A 16,389-nucleotide genomic window follows, 5' to 3' on the forward strand; every position below is an offset into this window, starting at 1 on the left:
TATTAGTGGTTATTGTTATCAGCATTTCAGTGTGCTCGGAAATCCCAGAAAATTCACTCAAAGCATGTGCTAAAATCACGTGGTGTACTTGAACGCAATCACTCATTTTTCAAAACAAAGCCATTAAATTGCTATTATGCGACTATTAAAGAGATTGCAAGTACTGTAACTAGATTTTCAATGTCCAAATATTTATAATTGTGTCTTGTCATTCATCTTTGTGTTCATAAAAACAGTCACAGTGACAACGAGCATATTTCAAACATAGTTGCAAATGGTGGTTATACGTATCATAATTATTCATGTCTGATTAATTTGATTAAAAATGTATAATAATTTGACAGCGCCAATTTGTATGCTATTCAACCGCACTGCTTCACAGGCTGCATGTTTTTAATGGTCGCTTGTTTACATTACAGCTGGCAGTGGCTTTACATAAGGTAGACACATGGAAGGAATATTGTAAACTAAAATATAATTGCACTGTAGTACGTTAATCTACCATCCTTTTTAAAATTGTTTTTTTTTTTTTGGTTGTTTTTTTTCCCCTCCAACAACTAGTTGCAGTTTCATTTTTGAGCCACTGCCGCCCTCACATATTTATTGACTCATTTTATCAACTTTGATCAACTCTTAAACAAAGACAGAAAAAGGCAGGAATAATTTAATATGCAAATGTATGTTTCATGAATAGAGTCAAACATGTGTTCATGTGAATGTGGTGCAGTTCTGATGCTGGACGGTAGGGGTTGCTAAGAGACAGAGTGGCTAAATGAAGCCACGTGAGAGAAACACTATTCAGTGTATTCAAATTACTGGTTTACTCAAAGTAATAAAAGAAAATCTATACCAGTATAACTGTTCAGAAAAAAAACACATTCATATTTATTTATCTTTATTTGTCTTGGTCATGAGGACACTATACGAGCCATCCTCCAACATGGAACTGTACTGGAATGTGATTATTTCAAATGATTCTCACAAATATTCAATACAAAAAAAAATAAATACAAAAGAGAACAAAGAGACACACACTGGACATTAAGACCATGCAGTGACGGTATACAAAAATAGACGTTTCTTTTCTTTTCCTGTACAAACATACATGGACACATATAAATATACAAAAGAGTGTATTTTTAAAATACAAAAAACTACATTTGTACAGTTACATTCCATGAGAACGGAACAGGGGACATGGCACAATATTCAAGTGAAGGCGTCTTTTTTCTTACAGACACTGTACATTTACTGTTTCACTGTAAAATCAAACATCACATCACCAAAACGTTGACGTCTCCCGCCGGCTTCTGTAAACATTACAAAGAAAAAGTTTATTGGTGAATTTTTCTTCCCAAATTCAACCACAATTGTCTGTCTGTAGAGTTTGTTACGAGGTCAATAAGAAACCTCAACGACAGTGCATTGTTTTACTTTTCAAGTCTCTCAGATTAGCAAGAGGGTATTTGGTAAAACACACAAGACAAGCGTTACACAAAGCAGTCATGATCGAGTTTTGCACTTTTGCTAGTTCTGCCTGACGTCCTGCAGCAGTTTGTTTATCTCATGCACAAGCTCGCTAGCGTCCACGCCGGCCTCTTGGCGGCTCTCGCTGCGTTTGCCACCCTGGTGGCTCTGATAGAAGACACCGTCAAATTCATCTTCCTCAAAGTTCTCCGGAATCTCCTCCATGGCAGGGAGCCATTTCAGGTGTGGCGGCTGTCCATTAGTGGAAGTGGAGGATGAGGCAGGGGCGGGGGAAACGTGGTTGTTTCCAACAGATCCGCTACCTGGATTGAGATAATGGGTATTGGCAGCCCATGCAGCCACCCCTGGGGGGTAAGCAGGGCCCTTCCCACCTGGCAGCAAACCTCGACGGCTATCCTGAGCAACAGCGTTGTTGCCGCTGCGTCCGCTTCCTCTCTCGGCGGTCGACGAGGATGAGGGTGGGCTTGTTTCAGTGCACTCGCTGTAAGAGTCCATATTAGGGGGGAGGAGCCGCTGGAACACACTGTTCATCTCTGTGAGAAGGGAGCCAGACCCTCCTGCAGGCGTACATGCTTCACTTCCTCCCATTGGTCCCGCCTCCTCACTTCCAGGCTCCTTGCCAAAAGTGGAGAAACACTTTTGGCGTTCCGACTCCTCCGAGGACTGGTCATCATCGATTTGGGGCTGCTGGGAAGACTCTTCTCCTGGGATGTACATGTTGTTGCGGTAGTCTGAAGAGGATGTGGGCGAGGACAGGGGGGGCATCCAACACTGGTCAGAGTGTCCCAGAACCCGACATTCATCTGTGCACAGTCGCATTGCTGGAGGAACGAGAAGAACAAACATCAGGAGAAAATCCAACAATAACCACTTATTACACGGAAAAGCGGAATAGCAAATAAACAAGGACTGACTGCAGAACCAAAGCAAACATCAGAACCTTCACAGATGCTTGCTGTCATCTTTAATAACCATCATCAATCTGAGATGGTAGTCGACGAGGATAAGGTATAGAGAAACCGCAACAATTGCACAGGAAGTCATGTTTCCTTGCATGAACAGGGGAAAGAAGGCGCTGTTGGATTACTGATGTACAATTTCTGTTCAATTACAAGAAATAACTAGGTGGGAAGTGTTGCTAATGGCTAATGGCACTTCAGACTAACAAGTAGGGCTGAAAGCATCGATTCTTTTGTTTGTCGATGAATCTGAAGCTTGCTTTGATGAATCGAGTAATCGGTTAGACAGACCAAATCAATATGAACCAAACACAAACAGTTAGTGGTTTGGTCTGCAAGAGGCAAAGATGTCCATCACTGTTTTCCAAAGTCAACGCTGATGTGCATGAATATCTTGACAGTAGGTCTGCTTTCATGGATGACTACGGAAATTTAAAAATATTCACATTTCCGTCAAATTAGTTGTTGATTAAATGGATATTCATCAATTAAATGTTGCAGTTGCAGTATAGTATACATACTCGTATATGTATACAATATTTATAGGCTACAACGTGAATATCGGCATTGGGGCAGATAACAAAACAACCACGTTTTATTGTCACAGTTCGGTGCGTACCTCGATGTCAAGGTCACGGTTGGGATCATTTTCTGTACAGTAAGCGAACAAAATGCAAACCATGAAACTGCTTTCGTCTTTTCGTTCGCGTGTAATTGTGTGTTTACGAATTGTTGAAAAGCAGGAGACTTTAAGGATGGAAGAGAGTCTCCGGGTTTCGGATTCTCCTTGCCCCAATCGCTAGTCCAGGACTGTTTTCGTCTTCTGTGTCTCGCATTTTCGAACCGCATTTAGGGACACTACCTGGGCTTGTGGAGGGGCATTGCAACTCCAAATGAACACTTCCCGAAGGCCCCGTAAAGCAAAAAATGGGAATCTGAATACATGCACCGTGAGACTTCAAAACTATTACTGCTCTTCTTGTTATCTCACACACGTCTCTGCCATATTCAAGGGAGGCAAGGGTCGTCTGGTTTTATCATTTCTATCATGAACGGGCCATCTAAATAGAAAATCTAAACAAATTAAATCCAACAAAGAGAAGCCAAGATAATCCTAACCCTCAGCGTTTCTGTTTTGACATATTAGCATAAAAGATACAGAGGAGGGGGAGCAAGTTCAGCCCCTTAAAGAACAGATTGTGAAAGACTTATCCAGAACCCCTCCCTTTATACATCACAATTAATAAGGAGAATACATTACATGGCGAGAGAAAAAAAAAAGACATGTGTCGGAGCTCTCTGGGTTGCAGAGGTTGAGAGCGGGACACAGTGAGAGTGTGTATGTGAGCGAGTGAGAGAGAATAACATAATTCTAAAAGCAATTACTGTGAATTCTCCTCAGTTCAGACATGAAAGTGCAACACTGTCACTCAACGGAAGGGAAAAAAATAGAAAGGAACGAAAATGACGGAAAAAAACAGCACCCCGAGACGCATACCGATGAGTGACAGGCGACTCATCTCCACTCCGGGGAGGATTTTACAGACACGACTCATAGGGGGCAGATAAAGCGCGCACACACACACACACACACACACGCACACACGGTGACACACACACACTGTAACCTCTCTCAGTGTGATAACAACCGTGGAAATAGAGGCCGTGTGGAAGAATGGGCGGAGGACAATGGGATTGTGTTTGCAGCATGCTGAATGGCTGTGTCGGCAGGTGTGTCGACTATTAGCTGGCTCAGGCCTGACCTGTCCATAGCACTGAAATTTGTCAGACAGGATGTGCCCAACATGGCTGAGGGGAAGACAGCTCCTTCACTTGCTGTTATTATTGCCTCTGGCAAGAAGGATATATTGTATTTTCATATTCTGTGGCTTTATACAAACATTTCAGTAATGATTTTATTGATTTATTATGGCTATCATGGGTATTGTTACAGTATTCCAGTATTTCAGTGGAAAATGATTATCCTCTGCTGATTTAGTAAGCTTACCCTCTGATATGATCAGTCCGTTTTTTTTAATGGAAAGTACATTTTTCAAAAATCCAGAAGAAAACATTAAATAAATGTTATAAATTAATTTGTATTGATTCCCGACCATGATAAATATGCCCCAAAAGGAGGACTTTAAGTACCTTGGGGTCTTGTTCACGAGTGAGGGAAGGATGGAATGCGAGATGGACAGGCGGATTGGTGCGGCGTCTGCAGTGATGCGGACTCTGCATCGGTCCGTTGTGGTGAACAGGGAGCTGAGCTGAAAGACAAAGCTCTCCATTTACCAGTCGATCTATGTTCATACGCTCACCTATGGTCATGGGCTTTGGGTAGTGACGGGAAGGACAAGATCGCAGGTAAAAGTGGTGGAAATGAGTTTTCTCCGTAGGGTAAAGGTGAGAAGCATTGTCATCCGGGAGAAACTTGGAATACAACCGCTGCTCCTCTGCACTGAGGTGGCTTCGGCATGTGGTTCAGGGCACGTTTGATCGGTAGGAGGCCACCCAGGTCAGAGAGACTATGTCTTTCAACTGCCATAGTAACGCCTCGGGATCCACCAGGAGGATCTGGACGAAGTAGTCAGGCAGAGTCTGCCCGAAGTCTGGGCTTCCCTGCTTAGGCTGCTGCACCCGCGACCCAACCTTGGTTAAGCGAAGAAGATGGATAGATTCCCTACCAACCAGCAAGAATTCTGACCCCCGCAGACCACCCATGAAGCACGCAATTCAGTCCTGTCCCATCACGAAGACGTTTCGTTGGCGCGATCATTTGAAAATATATTGGCAAACAAGATTACAGTCAAACACCCTTGCTATGAAGCTCCATACAAGATTTCAGCGGGTGGGGTAAGGATGATTCTGAGAAAAGTGAGGGATCAGCCCCCAATCACACAGGAGGAGCTTGTAAATGATCACAAAGCGACTTGGACCACAGACACCAAGAAGAACTACTTACTATTGACTTTAAGCACGAACTAATCAGGCCTGCTCGGATGAGAAGTGAAACGTCTTTGAAGACAACCTGAATAGTCCAGTTGCAATCCATTCAATTCCCTGAGAATCTCTTTGAATGTTTAATTTCTGAGTTGTTGAGCTCTGATCTAATATTTGGGCAAAAAAATTAATCTCTCTTCAGTCCTTCCAGGAATTTTCAATGTTGCAATCATTCCAATCAGCCACTCTTTTACACTCTTGCAATTTGATCCAATCACACCAACTTTACAACTTTGACTCGGATGGCTGGTCCGCACTGGTGTGCGGCATCATTTTGACGCAGACTTACTTCCTTATAATAACTTGGGTGATGAAGATGTGCGCTGCAAAGTCATTATTATGTTTTATCCTTTGGTGTGTTGTATGTTGTGATAATAAAACTGTGGGTGAACAACAAGTTGAATCACACACTACAACATCAAATCTCACAATACCGACCGTGTCGACAACCGCAGCGAGTGACAATGACTGAAGTAAGTACAGGCAACAACAGCTGCGCTACTGTGTCGGCGAAAATCCATATCTAGGTGCGGTGCACCTCTTTTTGAACACTTCAACTCTGTAAATGGACAAAGATGAGTACATAAGATGAAAGTAGAGTGCTGTCATTGCTGAGTAGAGATGAGAACGGTGCTGCACTCTGCAACTATCACCATGCTCAAACTCTTACTGTTGCATTTGAACCTTCCTGAAAAAAAAACACTGAAGACCAGGCATGTCCAAAGTGCGGCCCAGTGGTCATTTTTTGCTTTGTTTTTTCTAATGAAATATATTCTTAGATATTACACTAATTTACTTTGTGTCCTGTAATACAAAGCTTATATAACTTATAGTACAATATACTGACCTACCATGGATATATTTTAGCATCTTTAATGTACACATGAAAGTGTCACCTACCCCATACTTAATTTTTTGTATATGCTATATCGATATTTTTTGGAAAATTACCTACCAGTCTATTGCAATTTAATTTCCATGCTTCATTTAAAAAATAATTTAATAATAAAAAATAATAAAGAAGAACATTTTGGGAGAAAAAGTTGATCTCTTTATGCACAAAGATTGTACCGAAACCAGATAAAAACCGTAGCCCAAATGCTGAGGTTCGGATCGTGCCGTAGGTTACATGTACCGTTGCACCCCTAGTGCGCATGCACGCGTCTGTGCATGGGAGTTAAAAAATGCCTTTGTAAAATTACACAGTGATGCAAAAAAATAGGCCTCCAAAAATTACCCTTTCGACTTTTGCCACCTTCTTTTAAGAAAAGCTGCTGCAAATTCGGGTAATTTTAGGCCGCAACTATCACAAAAAAAGCCTGTGAAATCCTGGAGTGTCAAGTGGATAAAACAATGTCGTCATCGCTTTCACACAATGAAATTAATGGGAGGTGTGACTGTGTTCTGAAGTGTGAGTTTTGTGTGAGGGTGTTTGGGGCGTGTGACTCAGCAGAATCGAGACAATTTGGCAAATGGACACACAAACAAGCAAAAACCGAAAAACAAGATGGAAACTGTGGGGATCATAATAAGTGCTTACATCAACATACCTGGATGAAGGCGGTGGTGCATTTCGAGATGTATCAGGTCAGAAAAGCCCTCTCCCAGCAGCAGCCTGTCCACGGGGGACTCTCTTCCCATTTCACAATCACTGTCCCCCGCCTCGCTGTCCCCACGCCCACTGTCCTTTAGGCTGAACTTGTCCATGTCTTGTAATGCATACCTACATGGAACCATGACAAGAACAGCCAGTTAAAAGTATGGACAATAATGCAAATGGAATCAGGCGGGCACAACATGTATATCTGTAGTCAAGGAAGAATAAATACATCATTCCAATTAATCAATTTAAACAACTGCAAGAATTTGGAGTTTGTCTCCAGACAAGCTTGTCCCATTTTAACTCCATGCAAGTAGGTCTTATAAATAGATCTATGACAACAGCCGCCGGGCATCAATAAATTGATTTTTGTGATAAGTAGGGCAAAGTAGTGATGAATTCATACTCAAAATGTAATCTCTGGCAAGACTCAGGAAATTGTTGGGACATTCGGACAAATGAAAATTGAACATGAATGGCGTCGGTGTGTATGACAATTGGAATATGAGGACAACAAAACCAACTGAGAAACTTTACAACAGCTTGTTGAACATTCCACACATACAGCATGTACCTCAGTGACAACAAAGTGGTTAAAAAATATATATATATATATTTGTGGCGTGTCGGGACTGAGGGATAGGGGGTAAATTACCTGTAGCTGCGAGAGTATTTGTTGCCACGGAAACTGGGTCTGGGTTGGTACTGGCCCTGATGGAGCATGGACAGAAGCTGTGAGACTTGCTGTATCCAAAAATAACAAAACAAACAAAATAAAGCAAATAAACAAAAAATAATAGGAAAAAAAAGAAAAGGGTGGTGGTGGAAAAGGGGAATAACAGATGGGAAAAGAGAGAAAGAGAGAGACAAGACAGAAGACAAAATAATGGATGAATAAACACAAAATGGATGATGGAGAGGCTGCTCAATGTGGATGAGACAAAATGGATGTTGTTAAAAACAAAAACGGGAAGCTGATGTGGGACGGCAAGTCCAGATGAATATGTCGACATGACTGAGAGGGAACCATGGTTATCACACATCAGGGGTGTCCAAACGTTTCCCAGTTAGGGCCCTTACAGAAAAATTGAAGGAAGCGGGGGCCACTTTGACACATTTTGTACATTAAAGATGCTAAAAACAATCCAATGTAAGTCAATATGTTACAGCTGCAACAATTAATCTATGAATCAATGATTAATCAATCTTCTGATTATTCAACAGCTATTTTGGTATTTGATTAATTGTTTTTATTGAAAAATGTAAATATCTTCTGATTTTAGCATCTCAAACCTGAATATTTTTTTTAATTTCCAGAGTTATCCATGAAAGCAGACCTGTTGTCTTTGTGTTTTAGGCAAAATAAGATATTCACATGCATCAGCTTTGACTTTGGGAATCAGTTATCCACATTTTTGCCTCTTTTTTGATATGTTGCAGACCAAACCACTAACTGTTTGTGTTTAGTTCATATGGATTTGGTCCGTCCAAGGCCTACCAATTTACTCGATTAATCGAAACAACAAGCTACAGATTAATCGACAAAGAAAATAATTGTTAGTTGATAAATAATTGTTAAGTCAAAAATGACTTAACTATCTGAACAAAACATCCGCATTTTAGCTTTGGGTTATAGCTGACAAAGCAAATTTGTGGAATATACAATAATATATCTTCTAATAATGATTAGATTTGGGAGTAACGGCGTTAAAAATAACAGCGGAGTCGAGTCTTTTGAAGGGCTCTTTGAAGTGAACGATAAGAACCGCATTACTTCGACGTCACTGATGTAAAAGACAAGAGCGTACATGTGAAGTGTACGTTATATACCACAGCAAAGCGTCTCTACATTGTGAGCACTTCAACACATTAAACATCTCTCAACACCGCCACAAAACGAAATCCCGATTCTTTCACATATTTTAACATTTTTCAAAAATATAACTCAATCATTGCTTTCCATGATAACTAATTACATATACAAAGGAGTAATTACGTTACTACTTCAATTGCTTTTTTGGAAAAGCCACAAATGGCCCCCGGGCCGCACTTTGGACACCCCCACAAGGACAAGGTACAAACAAAGTAAAGACCAAGACACATCTCTAATCATCAACTTGGTGATAGTTAGTTTACAACTACAAGGGCATGAGATACACTGACAAGAGGTTTGTGTGCATGTGCGTGTGTGTGTGTGTGCGTGTGTGTGTGTGTGTGTGTGCGTGTGTGTGTGCTCACCTCCACCTGTGGAGTTGTGTGTGCCAGCTCCAGGGCAAAGCTCTCTGGAATGTGATTGGATGAGATGGTCACCAGGCTGTTGAGGGATTGGCGACTGTGGTGATTCTGCCTGCTCCCCATCTGGGCTCGCTCCATGGGGGGTGTAGCTGAAGGCGAGCGGTGATGGGCTCTGATGGGCAGGGTGCCATTCACAGTCGGAACCAGGGTGATGTCCCCTTTGTGGATCTGCCGTGAGGGCTTCCTGGGGTGGTGCTGGTGGGTGGACTCAGCCACTCGGCAGTTGTAAGACTGCCTTGTCTCCTTCTTCTCTCTGTTGCAGCGAGCAGCAAACATCACCATGATGACCAGCAGCACGGCACAGATGGCCCCCAGAGAGATGATGATGATCAGCGATGCATCAATGGCAGACTCTCCCTGATCCATCACCTGGACGTGGTTCTCCATGTTCTCATAGAGGTTGACCCTCAGAACTGCTTTGGCACTGAGGCTCTCACTTCCCTGATCTCTGACCACAACCAGAAGCTCAACATGCTCATGCGGGAAGTTCTCCAGACTGGCGTTGGCATGGATTTCACAAGTTCTTGGGTCAATCATGAAGAAGCCCTCTTCATTACCACTGACGATGGAGCAAATCAGCTCCGAATTGACTCCTGTGTCGCGGTCAGTTGCCCTGACTGTCGTCACGAGATGCCCGGCTTCGGTGAACTTTGACGCAGGTACATCAGCACTGAAGTTCCACAGCTGGGGGACCACAATGACTGGAGGGTTGTCGTTCTCATCCAGAATGTTCAGAATAATGGTGGCATTACTGACCAGTGGTGGCTTTCCAGCATCTTTGGCTTGCACAACAAAGGAAATGCGACTAACATCTTCTCTGTCAAACGTACGCAGGGCGTAAATGGCGCCATTGGAGGGATCGATGGTGACGTAGGTGGAGATGGAGCTCCCGTGAATGGAGTTCTCCAGGATGGAGTAGATCACCTGTCCATTAACATCCAGGTCAGGGTCTGTGGCCATGATGGATGTCAGATATGCTCCCGGGGCATTGTTTTCTGATTTAAAGATCTCATATTGGCCCTTCTCAAAGCGTGGTGGGTTGTCGTTTTCATCAGTGACGTGCACAGTGAAGTGCTTGACCGTGGAGAGGCTGGGAGTCCCTCTGTCCTCTGCCACCACCGTTAGGCTGAACTCAGACCTCTTCTCCCGGTCTAGAGACACATTTGTTAGAATCATGTAGTTGTTTTCATACGTCTTCTGCAGCTTAAAATAACCCTGGCCGTGAAGCTTGCAATCCACATCTCCGTTCAAACCTGAGTCCAAGTCCTCCACCCTCACCAAAGCTACAAAGGTATCCAGGGGGGCCGCCTCTGATATATAAGCTGCGTCCCCGTTGCCCTGCGAGGACATGATGTTGATGCTGATGTCTGGCTTGTTGTCATTCACATCCACCACCTTGACCAAGATCTTGCAGTGTGTCGGCATGGAGTTTGGACCCATGTCCTGCGCTTGCACGTCAATGTCATAGGAGTCGGTGGTCTCATAGTCCACGCGAGAGATGAGAGTCAGGTGACCGCTGTCGGGGTTAATTTTGAATGTCTCCATGATTTTGGGGGACACGTGACTGCTGAATGAGTAGACTATTTTAGCGTTGGTGCCGTCATCTGCATCAGTGGCGTTTAAGTCGATGAGCAGCGTTCCAACAGGTGTATTTTCTGGAAGATTTATAACATATGAGGACTTGTCAAAAACCGGGCTGTTGTCGTTTGAGTCTGCAACGTGGATTTTAAGCAGGGTGGTTCCAGTACGGGATGGCACGCCCCTGTCAAAGGCCGTGTATTGAAGTTCATAAGTGGAGCGCACCTCCCGGTCCAGCTCTCTTAAAACCACCAACTCAGCATATTTAGCCCCGTCACTTCTGGACTGGATGTCAATCTTAAAGAATGGGTTCGGCTCAGAAGCGTAGCTGTACAAGGAGTTCTCGCCCACGTCCGGGTCCGTGGCGCTGTCTAAGGGAATGCGCGCACCCACGGACGCGCTCTCGGAGATCTCAATGGGGATGACCGCGCGGGCAAACTGCGGCGCGTTGTCGTTGATGTCAAGCACTTCCACCTCGACGTGGAACAGCTGCAGGTGCTCGGTGGGCAGCGTCAGCACGTCGAATTGGATCGAGCAGTTGAGATTCTTTTCGCAAAGTTTCTCCCTGTCGATTCTGGACCGGATGCTGATTTCTCCGTCCTGTTCGCGCACGGCGAGGAAGGATGAACTCGCTCGTTGCATGGCGCGGAAGCGCAGCGACACCGAGCTTGGAAGTTTAGCCAGGACATCCGCGACATCATCTTTTAAACGCGCTATCACCGTGCCCACCTTCTGCTCCTCGTAAATCTGATATTTCAGCGTCTTACCCGTTACGTGGAGTGCTGGCAGCAGCAGAAGGGTGAAAACTTGGGAGAGCATCTTCATTTTAGTCCGTTTGGTGGCGCAAAAAGGCGAAAGTAAATATCAATCCCAGCTTTAGGCTCCTCGTTGCATTGCTCCTCTTGAGACAAAAAATATTCAGAGGTTGCAATTTTGGATGAGATGCACTTATTAAAAACAAAAGACTTCTACCAGTAGTCCGATCTGTTGCGCACATCCAGTGTGCGTAAAAGCAGGCAGTGCTGGAGTGTGTTGCGCCTCTCTCTCTCTCTCTTTCTCTCTTTCTGTCCTCTTTGCGTGCGTCTGCTCTCTTCCACTCTCTCTCTCAGTCTGAGACTCCTCTGCATTCAACGTAGACCCTCAACTGCTTCTACATCAGCCCAGCCCCGTTTCCACGTCCATTCTTCAATCAAATGCTGGCTAAACAACACAATCCGCCCAAGGAGGCGCAAGAGGGAGAGAAAGGGGGAGGGGGGACCCGCCCCGCGGGGGTTCACTTTCCCCACTTTTCACTGGGGGTGGGCGATACTGCAAATGTCGGTATCATCCAGTAAATCCAGGCTCAGATTCTCTCTGTGTATCTGTCGATATCTTTGAGTTTTCCATTAATTGGTTAACCATGATTGTAATCACAACAACATACAGGCCAAAGATTCCAGACACAAGAATAAGATTATAATGTCAATACAGATGCTCGATGCTGGATTTCTTACCAATGACGTGCTATTATCCAGCACTTCATTACCGATATCAAGCGACATATGCAGACTATCCTCCTTCCTGTCACGTCACGTCATGTAATGAATGAACGCATTATGCGGCTTTTACTGTGACGCCACTGGATGCATTTCACTACTCCTGATCAAAAGTTTAAGACCAGTTGAAAAAATGCTGTAGTTACATTTTGCACTGTCGAATCTGAAGGAGGTTCTAAGTAGAGCTTTGGAAGCATTGAGAGAGTTCCTTTATTTACTGTGGTACTTCCTTGTGGTGGCTGCAATGTAACATGCTGACACGTGGGTGACTCGTGTAGAATGCTGCATACCACAACGTGTCATCCAGTGCGCTTTCTGAATGTCTGATGCTTCTATCTTAGTTCATGTAGTCATTTTTATGCTTGAAAATGCGTAATTTAGGCCAAACTTATGTACATTTTAAAGGATCCGACTCATTGTGAACTCACCGAGTGCACTCAGACGGTCGGGAGACGGTGAAGAGAGGCTCACGGCAGTCTCATGTTAGGTTTCTGCCCTGTATTTGATCAGGTAACGTGCAAATTGAAAGATTTTTACTGAAGAAAATGTTAAAAACGATCGGAATCATACATTTTTAATACAGTTCAATGGACAAATATGAAAATTTACGTTGTTATCATTTCTTATTTTTTTACATTTTTCATGATCCACCTGCCTCCTGTGACCGTTGGACACCTGTTGGTGTGTGATGGTGGGAGGGTTATTTATTTTATGACACCGTCAGTCAGACTGCTGTATTGAGTAATGATCACCTGCCATTTCTGACATGTTGATAAGCACGTTGCCAGCTCCCTTTCGGTTCCTGCTTTAAAGGAACCACTTCCTTTAAACAAAGTGAAATGCTTCTGACCGTCTCTTGAGCAACTCAGAAGTGCCAAACTTATGTTTTAGATTTATTACCACTTATGGCAAGGGTGTCCGAACCTTTTTCCACCGAGGGCTGCATACTGAAACGGTCACTTTGATATTTTCTGTATTTTTTAGTTTTGTAAACGTGTTGATTTTAAGACAAAGCTTTGTTTTATTATTCATTATTACTATCAACATGTCAACTTCTTGTTTTTCTCTTTGCCTTTGTAATCTATCTTTCCCACTTTTGCTGTGTTTTTTGGTTTATTTCTACAATATACCGCGGGCCGACACAAAACAAGCTGCAAATGGCCACTAGGCCGCACTTTGGACACCCCTGGCCTAAATAAACCACAGAAGAAAAGCCTTAATTTCCAGATCTCACCCCGGAGGACTTTTTCGCTACTATAAAACCACTAGAAGGTTTAAAAGCCTCCCTTCAGGTCACCCCCGCACTCCCAGACAGCAGTGAGACACACGTGGAGACATCCATCTAAATCATTATCAAAGCCATCACTGGGAATCTTTACGTGTGGTACGATATTTAATCCTACAGAGCCATGGACAGCTGTCAGCCAGCTCATGCATCAGACACAAACATGACGTCTTGGCACAAGCGAGTGCTTTGCTTGCAGTTATCTCATCTGAAATGGCAGCAGCAGCAGCCATGCACTTGGCTGCAGAGGTTTGCAGTGCAGTATACTTTTTTTTTTTTTTTTTAACATCATCATCAGACTGTGGCTGGTCATGGGTGAAAGTAAAAGCCTGTTAAGCTGTGTGGCCAATCGCATTAAACGGGAGACGGACTCTAATGAATGCATTTAAAGATGTGGTCACGCCGAGAAACACTCATACAGTCTCGTGCACAAATCTAAACTTCCCACAGGATTTTTTTTGTAATACACACGTACACACACACACACACACGCACAACCCCCTCACCAGTTGGGTCATTCTGACATTCCCAGAGTCTTTTATTCATGTTTATGTGCATACACGCTGTTAACTGTGTGAGAGAGCTTTAAAGAATGTGGATTCTGGATACCATCTGGCCACGGTTTGTTTGGCACCAGAACCCCACAATTACAGCCGACCAAACAAGACTCCAGCCGAGTCTCGAACCCGCACACAAATGTGAGGAAATGAATTGTCATGGAGGATTGTAAAATACCAAGGAGATTCTCCGTTGCCCCAAAGACACACATAGTACATTCATTTGTACTTAAGTGTACTGTGACAGGTTACTAAAGCCCTCATACATATTTAAAGGAAATGATGAAGATGAGCAAGGCAACCATCTGGAGCAGGAATCCAAGAACACAAGCCAGTCTTAAAATCGTTTAAGAGGAGCATAATTAATCTTAAGACACAAATTGCTGCAGACTTTGCTAAACAAATTAATAATTTAGAAGCAGCTGCTACCTGCAGCAATCTCAAGACGTCTGCTTCTTTGCAGAAATCCGTTCTGCACAATGCGGTATCTCAAAACGTGCAGGGACACAAATTCGGCGGAAAAAACTTTTATTCCAGCAATGAATGCAAGTTCACCACCAGAGCCGCGTCTGTGTTTGCATTCACTCCCCTTTTTGCAAATCATTCAGCATCGTGCGCTTGGTATTTAAACAGGTTTGATGCGGGCGCCTAACATTTCCATGCCTCCAAACGCTCACAATGCAGTAATGCAATTACTCCTCGCGACCCACAGAAGCTAATCACATTTGGGGAACAAAGTCAGTGCTGGAGTTTGTGTAAGAAGAGGAGAGCCAAAGAAAGAGACACAGTTAGAGGGAGGGGTGCCTTAAACAGTGTGCAGAATAAAACAATCAATGTATAGAGGGGTGCATAATCTAAGTAAAAAGCAGATGGAGGCTTAATACGTTTAGGCACGCTGCATAACCAGAGGAGCCCAACAAACAGGACTGATTTGATTCTTTGGAGCAGCAATACTTGGGTTCAACGTGTTCATCTTCTGCAGCAGGTGCAGGGTTATTATATCATTATGTCTTTTTGGAACCTTTGTTGAAGGTATACAGTGGTACTTTGGTTTTCGCTATTCATTCGTTCCCAAAGGTCCCATGAACACCAAAATGCAATAACCAAAAACTAAATATTGTTTTAGACTCTCAAGTTATTAGGGGTGAAACAGTACCCTTCTTTTCCAGAACTTGTTGTTGTTGCAACAAATGGACTAGTTTGTACAATATTCTCATTTGAGCTTGCCAACTAAATGATCCTGGCAGGATACCTTAGGATTGTGTCAACTAAGTACCACCAGATTTGGTGTTGGGTGTGTAACCCAAAATGGTTGAATAAACAAGCAGTGGTGGGAGTATGTGGAAAAATGAGGTGAATTTCTGTCATCACAAAAAAGATTTTTTGTTTTTTGTAATTCCCACAGACTCCCTGCAATGACACTAAGTGACATTTCAATGAACGCAGTGTTGCTCACTTTTTTCACTGGGACAGGGAGGGGTAGTTATGGGAAAACAAGGCTGCTGCTGACTCATTTGTACATGCTAATGCTAATCATTTATCTGCACTGATTAAATGTTGGTTAAAAGGAGTGAGATGAAGGCTAACCCAACATACTAACACTCTGCTAGCTTATTTCATTGTTGACATTAAGCTAACAGGTTAATTTCCAGGACAGACAGAGCTACAAAAAAATGGGTCACACATTGACACCCATTTCATTTGCCTCTCTTCTCTCACCTTTCTCTTTTTCCTTTTTTCACTCCCAGACATTATTTTACGAGGCACTAGCAACATTGTTTCACCCTGATCTGCCGCCAACAGCCAAATGACTGTGAAGGCAGCAGTGGACCAAACCATTTCATGTAGCTGTAGGGGGGTGGTCAGTCAATATGGAAATTTACTTCTGGTCAGTGTAGATATTTAACTGCTACTACCAAATCCAAGCCATTGTTTTAATCGTTTTCTGACTGTATTTTTAAAAAAATCACAACCAGATAGCAAAAATATTTACCTATTTACTGTGGCCCCTTTATGGCCCCCTGACCACAAGATTCAAGGTAAAATTACACGCAGTATTGGAAGTTGGATCAAAAACTGAATCATACAA

At 43.3% G+C, this 16,389-nt stretch overlaps 1 protein-coding gene across 3 annotated transcripts; it reads right to left on the reverse strand.

Moving 5' to 3' along the window:
* Positions 1–768: 768 nt before the first annotated feature.
* Positions 769–12,129, reverse strand: pcdh18a (protocadherin 18a). 3 transcript variants are annotated; one of them, XM_054779878.1, is made up of 5 exons: positions 9,289–12,129; positions 7,706–7,794; positions 7,001–7,173; positions 4,599–4,717; positions 1,862–2,309 (listed from the first exon to the last, which is right to left on the reverse strand). In XM_054779878.1, exons 1-5 carry the CDS (start codon positions 11,746–11,748, stop codon positions 2,016–2,018), a joined length of 3,135 nt encoding a protein of 1,044 aa, XP_054635853.1. In that variant the 5' UTR covers positions 11,749–12,129; the 3' UTR covers positions 1,862–2,015. The 3 variants fall into 3 exon arrangements, with proteins under 3 accessions (XP_054635851.1, XP_054635852.1, XP_054635853.1); XM_054779876.1 differs by lacking the exon at positions 4,599–4,717 and having other exon boundaries at positions 769–2,309; positions 9,289–12,128; XM_054779877.1 differs by lacking the exon at positions 4,599–4,717 and having other exon boundaries at positions 770–2,309; positions 7,706–7,761; positions 9,289–12,128.
* Between the last annotated feature and the right edge of the window lie 4,260 nt (positions 12,130–16,389).

This window comes from Dunckerocampus dactyliophorus, chromosome 6 (genome assembly GCF_027744805.1).
Source record: "Dunckerocampus dactyliophorus isolate RoL2022-P2 chromosome 6, RoL_Ddac_1.1, whole genome shotgun sequence".
NCBI lineage: Eukaryota > Metazoa > Chordata > Actinopteri > Syngnathiformes > Syngnathidae > Dunckerocampus > Dunckerocampus dactyliophorus.

Excerpts from the sequence above, each read along its gene's own strand:
- pcdh18a (XM_054779876.1), bottom strand. The coding sequence starts at position 11,748 with ATGAAGATGCTCTCCCAAGTTTTCACCCTTCTGCTGCTGCCAGCACTC. Across the intron at positions 7,795-9,288 it reads ACACAACTCCACAGGTGGAG|CAAGTCTCACAGCTTCTGTC; the intron begins GTGAGCACACAC and ends TTTTGGATACAG. Across the intron at positions 7,174-7,705 it reads AAATACTCTCGCAGCTACAG|GTATGCATTACAAGACATGG; the intron begins GTAATTTACCCC and ends GGTTCCATGTAG.